Consider the following 18,278-nt stretch of genomic DNA (forward strand, 5'->3'; position numbering starts at 1 on the left):
CAGGGTTAGGGTCCTCGTTCTCCTCGTTGCCTTCACACGGCATCACGGTCTTCACTGCAACCGTGCCCCGTTTCTTTTTTCCCCTCCTTCATTTATCTTCTTTTTTTTTTTTTATAGCCTAACCCCTTTTCTGACCTCAACACATCCTCGACTCGTACCTCCCTTCTAAACTGAAGCCTTCGCCCTGGAATTTCATCATTTCAGTTGCGAGGAAAAGCGAGGAATATTCACGCTTACCAAAACCATTCACCAGTCCTCACAATGTAATATTTGCGGGAGCGCGCGCACACACACACACACACACACACACACTCCTCATCTTCAGACGTAAGAGGCCCAAACATTCTATATATACTGCTGAGCCAAGTCATTTTAAAGGACACAGGAAGAGGGATGACTGGATCGAGGGCACAGCCATTTCTTGGCTCTCCGGGCTAAATCTTCCCTGCGCCGTACTGCTGACAAGCATTGTGCGCCGTTTCTCAAAGCATCTGCACGCGTGTGCGTGCAAAGCTGCCCCCCCCCCACCCCCGAACAATCTCCCCCTCCCCCCCCCCCCCCCAGGCCCACCACCCCCCTGACGTTTGGCGTGTAAGCACAGAGCGGGATTGTGCTGCGGGCCTGAGGAGGCTCAGTCATGGCTCTAAGTCCTCTCTTCTGGAACAATGGCTGGAGCTCACAGCTGTCCCTGTCACTGGACTCCCTCATTCCTCTGATGCATTGTGCCGACCGCCCGTGTGGGGGTTTACTTATAAAGAGGGGGGGGGGGGTGGAGAAAAGAAAAAAAAAACGAAAAGCCTGCAGGCATTTCAGAAATGTTGTCTCAGGGGCTGCGGCACGGCTGTATTCTTTACACTGCAGCGTATCTGATAGTTAGTCATTTTCTGTTTTGTTGCCTTATTTCTCTTTGTGTAAAAAAACAAAAACAAACAACAAATACGTGTTTAGTCTTTGTTCGTCCATAATTGAAGATCTGTTTTCTTTCCATGGAGGAGATTGCAGTGATGCAGCGGCACGGTCCATAACGCGTGCACATAAGCTGAGCGCTATTAAAAGCTCGGTAGAATCGTTGCGTTGCTGTGAATGGTGTGTTTCTTCACCATCGCGAGCTTGTGCTAAAAATTTTTTTTTATTTTTTTTGTATCTCTGATTATTTTATTCGGCCGGGCTGAATCGCACAACACAGCTCATTTTACCGTTTTCACATGAGAGGAAGCCTTTAATTCCTGCTCAAACCAAAATAAGAGCAAAGCAATCAGACGCTCTCAAACTAATATTGGGGCGACCATTCGGCGGGACAGGCGCGCTAATCTCGCCGCCGCAGTCCCCCCCCCCCCACCCCACCCCGCCCCCACCCTCGCAGATCGCGGCTCCGTTGCGTCGAACGGCGGCGCGGGGCTGAGCGAAAGAGGAAAGGATTTTTGTCTGTTTTCTTATTGGCTGTTTTGACAGCAGACGGCTTCTAAGTAGGTCAGGGAACATGAGAGGATTTACTAGGCACTCATGGGAGCCACTCTAAGACAGTGCAACTGCAGCCGAGGCAATAACGCCGAAGGATCCATATCAGCTCAGAATTCCTTTAACCTTGGGTTAGTCTGGGGTTAGAATAATGAGGATAATTAGTGAGGTGCCTGTCTCGCATCTCCGCCCCCAAGTCGGGCGTCGTCTCCGCCAGCCGCAGTCACCTGCTCCTGCGCCGCCTGACATGTGAGGTGAAGGCTGATTTCCCGCTTCTGCGCCTCATTTTTATTTTTTTTTTGTTTAGTTTTGTTGTTCCAACGGGAGAATACAAACAACACAAGGAAAGGGGGCGAGGGGGGAAAAAAAAATCTTGACTTTGCTATTGCTTGGCCTTACATCATTTGGAATAAGCAGCTCCTGAGATGTCTGAGAGTTGGAGTCCATCCCTGATGAGACAAAAAAAAAAAAAAAAATACAAGCGCAGAATGAATAAAATTGACACTGCAGACATTTAAATATTCATTCATTCAACTCCACGGCGAAAAAAAAAAAAAAAAAGGCGCGCCATTGAATTGCTTGCCGGGGAAGAAAAGAAAAACGCGTTTGAAAGACTCAGAGATATAGTAAAGCTAATAATTTCAATTTTAATGGGGGTGGCGTTTAACGCGGCGCTCGTTCTTCGCTCCCCGACAGTCCTGTGACTGCGCAGAACATATCATTTCACATAATGCGTTCGATTGAGAGGGCTCCTCCACTCCGCCTCCTTCAGTGACAAAAGCATTTAATCCCGACAGTTAATTATAGCCAGCTTTTTATTTTCATGTCGAAATGCGGCGGCGCAAAATGTAGGAAACAAATTGGGGAGCGGCGCGGCGACATAGAGAAACTCTCGGGGGCCGCGCGTTTGCACGCAGATTACTTAAAGACGATTTGAAGGAAGATGCAGTGCAGGGCTACGTACCAGGGAGGACGGTCGAAGCAGGCTGGGCAATGGGACTCAAGCTTTGCTGCATCGACAGCTGATGCAGCTTCGCCAGCTGGGAAGATCAAAACAATGCAAATTAAAAACACGCGCGCCGCGCCGGTTCTATATTTAATTATCACATTTCCATTATCACAAGGTCCTTACCTCCGAGTGTGGAATGCCATACTGGTTCTGCAAGGTGTAGGCCTGCGCAGGGTGGAGAGCGTTCTGCATTAAGTAAATTGCGGCGATAAAACATCACACGGGCAATAAATCCGCGTGCCTCTTAATGAAAGTGCTTGGGTGTCAATACATGCCTGCGCTCCACAGCCGGAGAAATGAGAGAGTTTATAGGTCAGCCCTGAACATATTCAGGCGCCGAGGCGGCCGGCTGTTCTTGAAACACTATTCACACGCCGATCCTGCCAAAGACGGCGGCGGCGGCGGCTAACGGTGTGGAAACACACACTGTCCTCTATTTTTCTTTTTTTTTTTTTTTTTTGTGTGTGCCGGCGTTTGTATTTCTGAAGGTTGCATGACGAAATAAATGAATATCAAAATTTTTAGATTAGACAGAGTTAGTTTCCCCTGCAATTCTTCGAACTAATTAAGACGCGAAAATGAATTACAGACGGTCGAAGCCAACCAGGGGATTTTTTTTTTTTTTTCCTCCCTATTGATGCGCTCTACAAACTAGTGTTTGCTCTACTTAAACGTCCTGTGGCACAAAACAACAAGCGACTGTATATATTTGTGGCTCTGAGTAGCACAAACAAAACAAGACCAAGAAAAACACCCACGACAACAAAATAAACTGTGCAAATAAGTGAACACAACATTCGCCAGTGCAATTTGTTTCCTCCACAAAATGGTGTCATTCACCTTTAAAGGCAGAGTTAACAGGACGGCTCGTCCTCTCTTCCGTGCTGTTACGGACTATTTTTTTTTTGCAGTCCTACTGGCCAGACTGATGTCAAACTAAAGTGTGCCGATCGCACAGCGTTTCCCTTTTTGTTTTCTCCTCCAGGGAACGTCATGCATAATTTACTAAAATATAACCTTTAATAATTAACGTGCGCAAAGCTGAGTGTTCTTATTTCCGACATCCTGCTGCCTGCAACATTGGCCCAACCCATCCGTCCATCCATCCATCCACCAACATTTGACTACCATACCACAACTGAACAGAGCAAGAAGTCCCTTTTCTTTCCATCAGTGCTTTACAGCGATACTGCAAGGAAGCTCAAAGCATCGTAGTAAATCTGGGGGTTTTAATCTTGCCAGTTACGGGCAAAGAGCGACGTCGACCGTAAAACCGTCATATTTCATTAACCCCAGTAACAGTTTGCTTCCAGGGCCGCTTCCCCTTCGCCGACTGTCTCCGTTTGCTGACGATTTGTCAGGATCTGCCGCCTGGTCCTGGGAGGGATACTGCTGAAGCCGATGTGCTTCTGGTGCAGAGTGAGGCAGGACTAAAAAGGAGACGGTGGAGCCGCCGCCGCAGCGACGGCGTCGTGTTTCAGGAGGGGATATAGCTCTTATGACAGGGGAGAACAATAGCTGCAGCTTTGCGCTCAGCTGTTCTCTCTCTAATGCCTCATGCCAGATGAGTAAATTTGGACATGCCGCACAGACCCTGCTCTGACTCGCCAGCTCGCATCTCCCGCTGCCCTCCGACTCACTCCTCCTGAGATCCAAAATAAAAGACCAAAAAAAAAAAAAAGAAAAAAGAAAAAAGTGTTAGAGGAAGGAAGCAGGGATCCCAGTTACCTGCTGCAGGTCCAGGCCACCCTGGGCCACCGAGTACATGGGGTGGGCTGCAAACTCTGAAGCATCAAAGACCTGCAAGAGAAGCAGATGACTTTTACTCTGAAAATATGCAGACGGACAGTCATTTTTTTTTTTTAGCCTTTAGTTTTACTGACTGATCAATGATCTCTCACACGCACTATACTATATTACACACACACACGCACACACACACGCACAAATGTTAATTTGATATGAAAATAATGATGAACTCCGAGCCTCATTTTACTTTTGTGCCGGCCCCCTTTTTGCCTCAGATCAAATTTAGCCGGCGACGGGCTCTCTCCGGGCTGCATTTCCGACGCTTTATAACACACCTAACAGGCTTAGGGGGCCGTGACTCATCCGCAAACCCTTTTCCCTCCACTCGCATTCATCCCCCCCCCCCCCCGCCGACAAAATTACGCAAAACGTCTCTTATCTCCGCGAGCGCCCTCATTAAAGCCATCGGCGACCCTCGCCCCCCCCCCCCCCCCATCCCGAGTTTAATTTGAAAAGTTATAACGGCGAATATCAAAATACACAAAGCCGTCCCATAAATTGACCGGGCCGTCGAGGGGGAGAGGGGGGGGGGAGTTTTCTGAGGGTGGGCGGATGGGGGTGGGGCAGCGACAAACAGCGCGAGGAGTGCTGACAGCTATGCCGAGTATCTGGCTGCTGCTGCTGCTTTAACCAGAGGAGACGGCAGGTCTCCTGGCTCACTCACTAATCTTGTGACTTGCTTCATGAGAGGGGTGGGGATCTGTGGCTTCTCAGACAGCGGCATGTACACCACACGCACACACACACACACACACACACACACACACACACAGACCCAACTCAACACAGACACCATTTTTGTTTACCCGTGAGTGAGCCAAGAGCCGAAAATCTGATTGGTAGTAACAGCATACCGAAATCAGAGCGCTAAACAAACGGGAGCGGCCCCCCCGCTCGAGTTTCACCCGTCGCCCGAGTGGCACGATTACTTCACGGCAGTCCCTCGCTCGGCGGCTCCGCCAGTGACGTGCCACCTCGATGACGACGAAGCCCAGAGCTCACATGACTGCGGCGGCCCTGACGAGGCTGCAGATAAAGGCAACGCGCTTCCACAGCAGCCCGCTAAGGCCAAACAGAGGCTCCTGTGTGTCCGAGCAGGCGTCGCCCCCAGTCAGAACTCTGACAAACAAGGAGCGACTGGAACGGAACGACGGAGAATCTTCACCAGCGTCGACATTCCCCGCGTGACATTTCTAGTTTTTTTTTTTCCGCCAAGTTTCTAAAGTAAATGTAGTCACATTGGCAATTGCCGTTAAAGCTTTTTATTTTTGAAGGCCCCCCATCTGATGCAAAACTTTAGCTTAAGCGACGTTTTCTAACTCTTAAGCCTGTCAGTGCTCCGTGTTTGCACGGAAACAAGCAGTATTGAAACACAACGCAACAAAGGATCAGTTTCAGCAGGACGTTAAACCCAACCACATTGCGCATAGGGGAGGTAAACATACGGCTGAATTTACAGAGACTTTGAAAACCGGACCTTTAAAAGAAAAAACAAGACCCGGTCAGGAATCATATTTTTTAAACTACAGACGTACCAGAACCACGGCCCCTTTTCTTCTTGAGTTTCTCATCTTGACAACAACAAAGAAACACTAAACTGTAATCTGTTTTAGACAGGAAGCCCGTTATTCAATTAGCCCTTGCCATGGAAATATACTGTGTTGAGCCCGTACCCCTCCTCCCGCTGCTGAGCCCACATTATCGACGTAATGCTCAGGCATATCGTTTCCTGTAACATGTACAAGTTATTGACCAGAACCTCGGTACGTCCTGGCGCTATTTTACAGCCGGTATATAAACTCTAGCACACAGTGAATAAAGTACAGAAAAATAGATTGAAAAAAACCCCCCCAAAAAACCCTCATCAACACATTATCATTGTTTTGGAGTTAATAACAGCCGATCCCATGACCCACTGAGAGCGGCGCAGTGGAGCACTCAGTGAACAACACTGAGTAAAAGAAGCCTTTGTAATGATTTCCTATGAAAGAGAACAACATTTCTGTCAACAGCTGTTGTAAACTGTGACGGCAAGCAAAGAATGAAACCACTTGTTTGCAACACTGACTCGATGTTCATCTCTTTCCCAGCAGTCAGTCTTTATGTTTGAGGAACACCTACCAACCGTAAGTCTGAGATCCTTGCTCGCGTAAAAAAAAAAAAAAAAGCCCCCCCAAAGATCGAATTTATGCTCATTGAAAAGGTCACGTTGTGAGAAAAGAGTGTCGGTACAGTGTAAAATAACAAAGAGGCTTTCGGACTTGGGTGCGGTAAACCTCTCTGACCTGGTTCCCTGCGATGAGGACTGCGGCCGGCGAGGGGCTCGGTCGATAGGGGATGGTGGCACCCTTCGGGGGAGACTGAGGAGTCAGAAAATAGGACAATGTGCGTCAAAGTCAAGCCCTTCAAATTCACCCCCCCGCCCCCCGACAAATGACATCATGTCCGAGTTGGCGTGGCGTTGAGCGTCAGTAAATTAGGACGCCAAAGACTTTAATGTCGAACTTAACCGTTAATGACGCTGACATCATTCCTTCTCTTGTGTTCCATCTGATAATATTAGTCATTCTTTGAATTATTGAGGGAGTGTGGCGAGAGCTCTTTGTAGATAATAGCTCTGAGCTTTAGTTTGCATCACAGCTGCAGACGCTGCAGCGGTATGCCCTCTGGATAAATCATGCAACTGCTGACAAGGAGACATTTGACGAAAACATTCTTCCGACGCCAATAATAAAAGGGGATTTTGCAGTGTACATGACATTGGATGCATTATTGTTGATACTTCTTATTTATTTTTTTGGTCGGGAGGGGCTTTAGAATGTAGAGCATCTATCCGCGGGAGCCGTCACAGCAATTTCTTTGTATAACTTTGCATAATTTAAATCTTGGAACCACAAGCCAGAAGCCGGCGGTACGGAATCCTAATGAAAGTGGAAAGCCTTTGAAGAAGGGCCCTGGAAAACTGGATCAAACTAGCAATTAGTCAGTCAGGTCCAGCTGCGGCGCTAAAACAAAAAGGACTTGTGCGCGACGCACAGGGACAAACTGTGCTTTGGGCTGTTTTTTTCTCCTCTCATCTCCTCCTTGATTTTCTCAAGAGAGCTGTTGTCCAAAGGTGGAGCAACTGCACTGGAGGCCGGTTTGTTTCCTTGCTGGCCGCTCGCTGTCTTCGCTGTCAATACTGAGCTCTGACCTCTGCCTTTGGACTCCGTCTGTCGGCCCGCGATGGCCAGATTTTAAAGTTCAGTCGTACTTTCTCCACGGAACTTCGTTTGTGGGGTGAGGCCCAATGGAAAAATAGAAATGATTGATTTCAGGAATGCATTTCCGATGGTATTTTGGTATTTTCTGGAAATGTCATAGTTTGATATGCTGTTAAAAAAAAAAAAAAAAAAAAAAAATTCGGTTGAAACGGACGCTGTTGCCTGTTCCAGGCAAATTGCTCAGATTTAAATTGACTTTTCAGTTTCAGATCAGTTGTTTTCTCTTTGATTGTGCAAAGCACTTTAAAATGCCGTTGGATGTGATTTAGCACTCCATCAATAAAGGTTGACCGATTGATTGACTGATTTTTCTTGTTAGTGTGACTTATAGATCTACAACAGTTGTTCTGATTTAGCTTCTTTCTTATCTACAGAGAGCCCAAGTCCACATGCATTTTTACCCCTCTTTTTCATTATATATTATTTAGATGTAATGGAAAAAAGTGAAAGTATGAAAATTACACACAGATTTTGGTCATTTTACTGATGCACATAATGCTCTGGAATTGAGAGACGTAAATAACATGGAGGTAAAAGCTGCACGGTCTATTAAAAGACATGAAAGGTGGAATTGCTGCATGCTATTGTGGTGAATGCGCACATGGCAACATCAATTATTTCCCCCACACTGCCGCGCCAGGTGTGTGTGTGTGTGTGTGTGTGTGCGTGTGAAGCAGTTTTCTCCCCACCTCCAGGATTACTGTGCAGATGAGCTTGACACACTGGATTACAGAGTCCTGATTCCCAGATATCGTCACCCCTCGTTCGGTGGAGTTGGGCAGCAAATCCCCGGCCACCTGTATCTGAGCTCCGGTGCTCTGTGAATGATAGGGGTTTGAAGGAAAAAGATTAAGTCCGATATCGCAGTTAAGACAAGTTGTGATTACGCCGCCGGCGGGCCGCTCTCTGCGTCTCCCCGGCTGGCTCCGCTCAGGGAACCGGACCAGGCTGCCGCATGACTCACACCAAGTCCTGCTCGGTCATGGGTAATTGGAAAGACAGCCGTGATTAGTAGCTTCAACTCTCTCTACTTTCGCTGATCTCTTTATAATGAAGCGCGTCAACTGTTGAACATTTTTTTTTTTTTCTGTTTTCTTTCCGCTTTATCTGCACCTGGCGATTTGTGAAATGCTGCTGCGTCACAGTGCGAAAACACGTCGCTCGTCCGTCTCGAAAAGCTCCGGCCGGAATAGTTTTCAGCCAGTCTCGGAATTGAGGAACTGAGCCGTAGATGTGCCAGAAAAACTCAACGAGTGCTGAAAGCTAGAGAGACAAACGACGAGGAAGTGAAGAATGTGTTGCCAGCCCGGAGACAATGGCTGCTGCTGGTGTGGACGCCCCAGTCGGGCGGCGTTTTCACATTAGAAGGAAGAACAAAGAAACGGCACTTACGGTTTTGCGACGCAGGGAGAAATATCTCTCGCTTTACTACCGACCGGCTTTGGCACGAGCCTCGTCAAACGTCGTTGCGCATTGCGGGGGGACGGGGGGACGGGGGGGGGGGGGGGGGGCACACTTCTTGTACGGGCCCTCGCCCCAGTAAGAAGCCCTGAGCTGCTGCTAACTGGCTCAACTGGCAGTAAAAAATAAAAATCTCCCGGGTCTGTTTGGAATGCGATAAACAAACGGCTCATCCAATCACCTTCCCTTTTTTATGGGCTCTCTCCCCAATGGAAAGGTGAATTAAATCCAAAGGGCTCCGGAAACGTTCCATCTGGCGTGTCAGGTTAACCGAACCCGCCCACGACATGCACGCGCACGCACACAAAGTATTGTGGTCGCAGCAGCAGCAGCAGCAGCAGCAGCAGCAGCAGCAGCAGCAAAACAAACTTAGGCTGAAGAAAATGTCGGTTGTAAAAAGCGCAAGAATATATGCTAAACATCAGCCGGATGGCGTCGCCAGGGAAGGTGACGTCTAAAACGAGACGCATTCTATTTGCAGATGAGTACAGAGCCGCAGTGTCAGACGTGTCTGGCAGCGGATCTGATGAACGTAATCCTAATGTTTAAAGAGGGCCCTAATGTAGTCACGAGGTTTTCCCTTTCAAAGACGCCACTGCTGAGTCACGCTGCTGCGCGCTGTGTCAAGTGATCCGGCTGCGCTGCAGCAGTTTGCCAATTTCCTGCCTTTACACTCTCCAGTCTCCGTGTAAAGTGTGAGCAAAAACCGACGATAACTCTCATGTTTATCATCTAATTCTCCCAAGAGTTAAAAAAAAAAGAAAAAAAAAAAAAAACCTTCTCGCTACTATCTTTCTTCTCAATAGGAATTCATATTTCATACTGTTGCCGTTGTCACCACAAGGCATTTTCCTCCTCACAGCTGCCGCTCGCTGGGTGATTTCTCTTTTCGGAACCGTTCTCTGCGAACTCCAGAGACAGTTGTGATGTCACGAACATCCCACCAGAGCAGAGGCGGTTTGTGAAATACTGAGGCTAGCGGCTCGTCTGGCACCGACAACCCAAAGAGTCACTTCGGTTTCCTCCCTTCTCCGATCTGATGCTCGCTTAAATCGTCTCCACCACGTCTACATGCGTCTAAATGCGTTGAGCTGTTGCCGTGTGATGCTGTTTGCGGCGACAAGCAATTGAACTTTGTACCCTAATAACATGCCTATGACATAGTAACCTAATTATATTAGTACAGGCGACGGCCCAAAGCCAACTGAAGGATTTGATAGCAGGCAGAAGTCAAGAAAAGGGAAGCGGTCGTCTTATGGAAAATGAAATATCTCCTTCCTCCAGCCGCGGTTTTCTTTCCACACGTCTCCTGGAGGAGATTTGGTTCCCTTCATGTTTCGGTGTTGGACCCGTCTGCGAGCGCAGGCAGGATGGAGTAGATGTGAGCCTCTTGCCTGCTCACCTCTCTGATCTCCTTTATCTTTGCCCCTCCCTTCCCGATGAGAGAGCCACACTGGCTGGCAGGGATAACCAGCCGCAGGGTAACTGGTGGCTTGGAGCTGATGGTGCCGTTGGCCACCAGCGCCGCCAGATCCTGAAAGGGGAGAAATGGAAGCAAAGGGGGGGAAAAAAGGCACGTTAAAGGCCGAAAAAAGGGGGAGTCAAAGAGGACAAGAGCAGACAGCGCGGGTGAAGGGCGGACTGACGGAGAGGAAAGCCCATTGAACCCGCAACACTTTCAAACTGAGGTCCAAGAAGTTTGACTCTGATTTTTAAAGGAATCATAAGAATCTGAATGCACTTTTAATTTCGTGTTTCTCCTCTCTCATTAAGCATCTTGGCTGTTGAATGTTTTACACGCTGGGAAGCGAGCGCGCGAAAAAACTGCGGGGAAAACTCCCTAATTATGCCGTGTCATGATGAGCCAAGACAACCCATCAGCTCCGGCTGGCATCCGCTCAAAATCACAACTGTCAACAGCGCAGCAGGCACCCGGCTTATGCTATGTTTTCCGTTTTGCGCCGCGGAGACGGCGGGGCGTTGAACCTCCACCCGGACGCACGTACGTCCGCTGCAGACGGTGAAATATTGGAACGCGGAGAAAAGAAAAAAGAAAAACGAGCACTGCAGTGGAGTTTAAACGTGTGTTTTCAGCTCCTCGCTCAGCCAGGGCTGAGCCTTTTATGCGCCTCCTCCCTGCTGCAAGCACACCGGGCCGGTTGCCTTGGGAATTTGTGTCCTCCAGAGCTCTATTCAAAAACAAGTGAATAACCCAATTTGAATAAATATGATTTTTTTTTTTCAATAACAATAAGCACAACAGGTAAAATACTGAGATATGTAGGCAGCACTCCACTTGTCTTTTTTTTTTTTTTTTTTTTTCTTAATAAATTCAAAAACGGTGGAGACGGGTTTTTATATTATAGTGGATAAGATGTTTATAAGGTGGATTAAACAGGCATATTGAAAAGGCAAGAAGGTCGGGGTGATGGAGGTGATGGAGGGGGACTGAGTCTTTTCTTTTTGAAAGAGAATTCTTTCCTCTGAAAATGAAGAGTCTGTGGAAATAATCAGGCACAAATACTGAAGGAGAAAAACAAGCTGCTTCCCCACGCAGGGAGTGCGGGCCCCTCTGTGCATGGAGAGGAGTTAAAGTCGGAGCAGCTGCAATCTAATAAAACATATTCCTCGGCCACTGAGGACACGTCAGAAAGGATTACGCACAATGTCATTCATTTGGAGGAAGAGACGGGCTCAAACGGCACCTGCGCAGCTCCGCCGCTGCCCATTTGGACGGCCACTTCGCCCGCTGTGTTTTATTGCGTTTTTTATTTAACCAATACACATCCTGTCCAGCAAAATTAAGAGAGAAATACACAATTAGCGTTTCGTTCTGATTGAAGCCTGAGATAAAAACCTGAAAACCTAACTAATGTGAAATATAAATACAATTTAGAGCATTCCGGGTTGAAACAGGCCTGTGTTTACGCCGAAGCGAGCGGCTAACGCAGCGCCGAGGGACAACAGCCGCCGCCGCCGCCGCCGCCGCCGCCGCCACTGCCATCGTTATCTGTGTACGCGTTATCTCCCCATCGGACGCGCGGCAGAGTTCGGTAATCTGTGTTTTTGATCGAGAGCGTCGCCGGCTTCGGGAGTGTTGTTACCGCCTTCTCCGCTGTGGGTGGAGATCCAGCTTTTAATTAATGAACCCCAACGTCTCCGCAAAGCTTTGAAATGTAAATTCGCTGCCCCATCTCGCTTACCATCAACCCGCAACAGAATGTCTGACAGTGTGTTAAGCACGCCGACACGCAGAAGCTTCTGTTGGCGGTAAAATTAGCAGAAGTTTGACTTAAAATGGATCCGAACTTCAAGAAAACTGATGAAACTGGAACAGCGTTTTTTTTCCCTTTCTCCCTTCCCTCTTTCTCTTGCTATTTTAAAAAAAAGGGAGAGAACTTTGAAGGCAATATTGTGATGTAGCGCCGTAGCTTCTCTGCTCTGTGTCTATATTTAGGGAGGCGGATCAGACTCTCTGACGTCTCATCTTATTAAGAGCCGGCCGAGCAGCTCCGGGCATGATTTTCTTGATTTGATCTAAAAATATGTGCGGCATCTTAACAACTGCGAACGGTTCCATTAAGATTACGGCTGTATATTCGCTAAGCCGCTTGCCATGTGCTCTGCCCTGACTGCACCGCTGCGGTATAGAATTCAGCAACCTTAGGACAAAAAAAAAAAAAAAAGGAGAAAAATCTAATTAGAAAAAGCTGACGCTTAAGTCCAGCATCTGGGCGGGGGGGGAATGTTGTGACTTCTTTCAAGATTTAATACTCCGTGTAAGGGATACTATAATGCCAATGGTGCAAAGAAGGTTGCAGAGCTTGTGTGACTGCCATCCCAGGAAGAAAGCAATAAATTAATTCACACATATCTGAAATTAAATGTCTGAAGCCTATGTACAGTAAGAAACCGAGCAGAGTCCCCGTGGAATATTTTGTTGCATAATGTGAATTTGTGCACGCCGTCTCTCCTCACGAATCTGAGGGTTTAGACGAGGTGGGGGGAGAGGCTGGGGGACGGGGTGGAGCGGTGGGTAAGTGGGGGGGGGCACTCAGAAGCTGCTGGAAGAAACATCAGTGAAAGTGAAACACAGATCCAAGTCGCTCAAGAGCCAAATGAAAGACCTCGCCGCCGCCGCCGCCGCCGCCGCCGCCGCTGTTCCCCGCGTGTTCTGGAGCTGGTCGGGCGGCGACAAATGCCAAGTGTCAAACTCGGCAGCCAATAAACAGCCAGATTGTCCCCCTTTGTTTTTAATTAAAGGTTTACACATGACAACTGAATGATGGCGCGCTGCAGGTCAGCCAAGACGTTGCCATGGAAACTCCGGGGTTGAAAGGAGGTGAGTGTGAAAGATCTTTAATGAATACCCCGCCGTGTTTACTGGAGCTGGTCGATCCGCACAGGAAACACCTGTTTCCTGACACAGTCGGCTGCAGTCGGGGCTGAATCCCAGCCAGAGACAAGTTCATTCCAACCCGTTAATTAGTCAGGTGATGGACAGTCGCCATGGCATTTAATTGTATGGGAGACCTCGTCTTCAACATCTCGTTAGTAGGTGATCAGGAGATATGGCTTTTTTTTTTTTTCCTTCCTCCTGTCTACTCCTTCTCATTATTAGGTACAAATTAGCGCCATTTGTCCCTTTGCTTCGTGAGTGGATTCGACTGCCGTTGCCCAGTAGAAAGTAGAACGCTTCTTTCGAAGAACTGTGGACATGTTGAAGAAGTCGCACAAATGAGACCACTTACACACTCACCACTTCACCAGCCAGAGTGCAAAAATGGACTCTGGGTAATAACGGTCACATTCTGGCCTGTTATTGAGCTCAGATATTTTATGATTGAAATAAAACAGGTGAGCTTGCAGTTTTTCTTGTCTTATCTTTTATTTCCTATATTTATGTATGTTTATTATATCAATATCTATCTATCTATCTATCTATCTATCTATCTATCTATCTATCTATCTATCTATCTGTCTGTCTGTCTGTGTTTGTCCAAAGTTATCTTCAGCTGCGTAATTTTGTCTGGAAAAACACACTGGGCTAAAAAACACAACCAAATATTTCCCTTCCATCGCCTCTGCTTAATCAATGGCGTTGAGAGCACATTAGTGGTTGCATTACATTAGGAGCTCAGGGAATCGTTTCCCATAACAACGTGGTGATTTTTGTTTTGCTCCTCCCTCCTCCCTCCGACACGTTTCTCCACTCCTTGAAGGTCAGTTAGAATCTCAGACATGCAAGATGCCGACTTGCTTCAGGTATGGTGACAACATGAGCCGATACGACGTCACACTTACCTCCTCCAGTTTGTACGTGATCATGGTGAAAGCTCTGAAGACACAGTCTGTGGAGCCGGTGATGGTGATGATCCTCTCCGGGCAGGAACCCTCGGAGATGTTGACACGAGCGCTGCTCTGTGGGGGATCGGGTCAAGTTCACCGTCAGCATTAGCAGCATTTTGTGGAATTTACGCTTATGAACGAGGCACTGCACAGTCGGAGCTGGCCGGCTGCTTCCTGAACAGATGGAAACGGCTGTTGTGTGTGTCGTCTGAATCAAACAAACAGGACATCAGAAGGAAAAAAGATGTGAGAAGCCACCTCTCAAACCACGTTGTGAAGAGGGGACTCGTGAGAGAGAGGAGGCTGAACAGGAGGCGCTCCACTTTTGACTCAGAATCAGGTTATCGGAGACAAATTAACCAAACAACTGCAATCTCCGAAAGCACAGAACAGAATAGAAAGTAATTAAGCGCTGGTCTGAAGTATTTTCAGCCTCTGTCAATGCCAGGCGAGCCGCTTGTCCCCTTTCCCGGTCTTTATGCGAGGCTAAACAATATATACGTCCTGAATATGTACACAGCTGCCATGCATTGTGTCATTGAAAGAGCAGGACAGTTGCTGTACAAAAAATTGCTCCCTGTGAAGTTCCGATCGTCAAATTCACCTCCAGCATGGAAGATTTAGTCGTGTTTGACTGTCAGCGAGCTCACTGGAAACACCTGCATGTTGCACCATGTTTAGCTTTCTGCTGATGCATTTGCAACTGCAAATTGCAATCAGTCTGGGAGGCTGAATGACCCTCCCTGCAGAGAGTGGGCGACTTCTGCGTCACTCTGCAAACACTTCTCTCTCATCAGCATCAGCAAATTCCGTCGTCTGGGAAAGGCCGCGCTGGTGTTAATCCCTCTTTTCTCATCTCACATCTTCCAGCACCAGTCGTGATATCAGGGTGTGATCTGAAAGCCTTGAGCAGATCCTGGTTCTGGGCTACTGTAGAATTATGGCCTCTCCATTACATCTGGCCGGGCCTTGCATGTAAATTTGAAGGTTAATTATTAGAAAACAACATCCACAAACTACGTTCATGTTAAATGCCTTTAACTCATGAAAGAAAAATGCAATTTGATTTCAATTTTTCCTCTTCAATGGACGTAGACCCTCTACGGTTTTGTGCACCCTTGGGTGCAGCACTGCCAGGTGCTAAGTAACGTCCATAAGAGCTTCGCAGCGCGTCTCTGTTTATCAGGCCGACAGTCTAATGGAGTTTTTCCTTGGGGCGTCGCCCTCGATCAATCAATCTCCTGCCCGTCTCTCCTTCCATCCAGTGTCCTTGCACCGCTCGCCAGTTAAAGTCACATGACCTGAGCGGGCCACAGTGCGGTGACCTCTGTGACATTTCCTCCAGTCACTCCAGTGAATCACGCTGTGCGTGGCCCCCGCCAGGGAGATGACAGGCGGGGGCTCGTACGCCCGGGCCGTAACTGGCTCGCCTGGCTAGATGGATGACGACCACGGCTGAGTGGTTCATCCCGCCGCTCCGCAGGGCGACGCCGTCACGTGACCTCCGCTGTTTCTTGGTTTACTCTTCTGCCTTGTCAAGTAAAGTAAAAAAAAAAAAAGCTAAGTGCCCGGGGGCAGAATCACGTGCGTCCCCGCCGTGTCGGCATAATTACTTTTAAATGCGGAGGGATAACGAAGTGGCCTCACTTTGGCTGCACCCTGGAGATTTATAAAGAGCGAACAGGCAGAGAGCGGCAGGAGGAGGAGGAGCAGGAGGAGGAGGAGGAGGTGCAGGGACACACGGGAAGAAGGGGCAGGCGAGGAGATGTGAGCAGAGGACGGAGGGAGACTCTCGGCAGTGAAACGAGACGCTGTTGTTATCAATAAGGCGGCTCAGACCGAGCGCCTGCTCTGTGTGTTTTGTCTGGATCGCAGCTCCAGGAAGGGAGCCCGGCTTTATTACTAATTCATGCAGAAAGCCTGATCATAATTAGAGGCCTCCTGAAAGTCAGCGGTGTTTTTCCTCCCAAGGTAAACATAATGGACCTGTGGTCAGAGCAAGTAGAAGGAAAAAAAGAAAAAAGAAGACCAAAGCGGAGTCAACCTCACGTCTCCCCGAGAGAAACCGGGCGCTTTATTTCCGCTGCGTGGCGCGTCGACACGCACGCAGCGGAAACCTTGAAAACACTCCCAGAGAGAGAGAGAGCCCAGCTCGCTGCGGAGGAGGCGGAATCACGTTAATGCAGCGGGATGAGAAGTTTGTCGTCGTCGTTGTCGTTGTTGTTGTTGTTGAAAGGCTGAAAATAACTCTACCTCCTCTCGTATTCGCTTCACCGTCTCTCCTTTCTGCAAAAAGAGGAGAAGAGGAGAGGATCAGACCTGGGTACGTTTCAAACGGCGAAAAGCAACAACTCAGAGCGGAGTTTCATCAAGCTGTGGACGGCGCTGCAACAGACACCTCTCTGTTTGTGCAATACCCTGTCACTCTGCAACCCTTCCTGCTTCCCTGCTACTATAATGACCGTCTTAAAACCCGCAAATGTGTAACGTGGTGAATGGCAGCCCGGTCATTGACACAGCCTGGCTGGCTGGCTGCCTGTGAGAAGCTAGCTCAACAACCAAGGTTGTGATGTCCCACGCCAGACCAGCTGGGGGCGCTGTGTCAATGGCCATTCTCCCGCTACTCTCCCCGGTTACACGTCAGTGAGTCACAAGTCAGCGAGTGAATCGTGAAAACGATCATATTAAGAGAGGACACGGGCCCTGCTTTTAGGATTGTTTCCTACTTGCCCTCGCGCATCCACACAAAAACCCCCCTCGTCATCCCCACCCGGCTGGGATAATTGATGTCACATTCCAGGAAAAACTTATTATAAGTCGTCCATTGTGATTCTAATGGCGGCGCTTTATTAACGGGAGAGATATGGGAGCTATGCCAGAGAGATAGGAAGAGGGAGAGAGAGAGGGAGAAAAGGAGGGAGGAGTGGCGAGTTATTAGCCGGAGTGCCGCAGATCAAGTGCCTCCTCTCTAAGCCGAGCCGCTCAGCGTGTGCCAAGCCCATGTCTCAGTTCCTCGCCGTTTTCCCCTTTCATTCTCTCTTCCTCTCGGAGATATTCCGATCGCTCGCAACAAATCCCTGCCTTCTTTTATGACATCATCCTTTTTTTTTTTCTTTTTTTTTTTCCAATTATTATTATTTTGCTTTCCTGCGACGCCATCATTCTTTTGTCCCCGCTCTTCCGCTTCCACTGAAGTCAACTTTTTTTTTTTTGTCTTTGTTTTGGGGCCCGGGTGTAGCGTTACCAGGCGCGATCGCAGGAGATAGCCGAGCTACGCCCGCCAGCCAGAGGCCCCACCCTCACAGACACCTTAAGTGCTCACGAGGGGCCGACAGCAATATGTCTCCCCAGCTCAGTTTCAGCAGGGGGTGGGGGTTGTGGTCAATGCACTCGTGTTTCTGTTTGATTGATTACTGGTGCATTATGGGTGGTGGAGTGTTCCCTAAAAGGTTTGGTCTGAGGCCATTACATGTCAGATGGGGAGGATTTTCTGGCGGTGTCGTGTTGCAGCGTCTTATCGAGAGTCCAGGGCAAAAGGCATTGATTGTACATTAAGCTTGGAGCCGCTTCAAACGAATTCATGAATTTCACATGGACGGTGTTTCATGAATTTATCAGACCACCAAATGGAAGAGTTGTGCCACGGCTGCCCTACATTAACGCCATTGCTAATTATTAAAAGCTTTTATTTTCATGTTTCTGTAATGGTATGGTTAATAAACCAGCATTCAGAAGCTCTGTCTCCGAAATTATATCTTTTAACGGTAAAATATAATTCTTTTGTTATTCCTGTGTCATCTCTTAATTGAGATGTTGTTACTCACTTGCATTAACAGAAAAAAACAAAACAGAAAATAAACAGAAAATAATGATTTTAGTGGTTGATTTAGTGGATGATTAGTGGCATTGATTTTCCCCAAAAGAAAATA

At 48.1% G+C, this 18,278-nt stretch overlaps 1 protein-coding gene across 2 annotated transcripts in view; it reads right to left on the reverse strand.

The window, feature by feature from the left end:
• pcbp4 (poly(rC) binding protein 4) overlaps positions 1-18,278 on the reverse strand; it is a 37,457-nt gene that overhangs the window by 4,388 nt on the left and 14,791 nt on the right. For both annotated transcript variants that reach the window (XM_076027114.1, XM_076027113.1), the window contains exons 4-12: positions 16,603-16,635; positions 14,305-14,421; positions 10,403-10,534; positions 8,229-8,357; positions 6,562-6,636; positions 4,196-4,267; positions 2,591-2,632; positions 2,423-2,498; positions 1,858-1,907 (exon numbers count right to left, since the gene is read on the reverse strand). In XM_076027114.1, the coding sequence (XP_075883229.1) occupies positions 1,858-1,907; positions 2,423-2,498; positions 2,591-2,632; positions 4,196-4,267; positions 6,562-6,636; positions 8,229-8,357; positions 10,403-10,534; positions 14,305-14,421; positions 16,603-16,635 (726 nt within the window). The remainder of the gene's footprint in view (positions 1-1,857; positions 1,908-2,422; positions 2,499-2,590; positions 2,633-4,195; positions 4,268-6,561; positions 6,637-8,228; positions 8,358-10,402; positions 10,535-14,304; positions 14,422-16,602; positions 16,636-18,278) is intronic.

The sequence above is a fragment of the Nelusetta ayraudi genome, unplaced genomic scaffold (genome assembly GCF_046127955.1).
Source record: "Nelusetta ayraudi isolate G7.1 ecotype Tasmania unplaced genomic scaffold, CSIRO-AGI_Nayr_v1 ptg000019l, whole genome shotgun sequence".
In the NCBI taxonomy this organism is placed as follows: domain Eukaryota; kingdom Metazoa; phylum Chordata; class Actinopteri; order Tetraodontiformes; family Monacanthidae; genus Nelusetta; species Nelusetta ayraudi.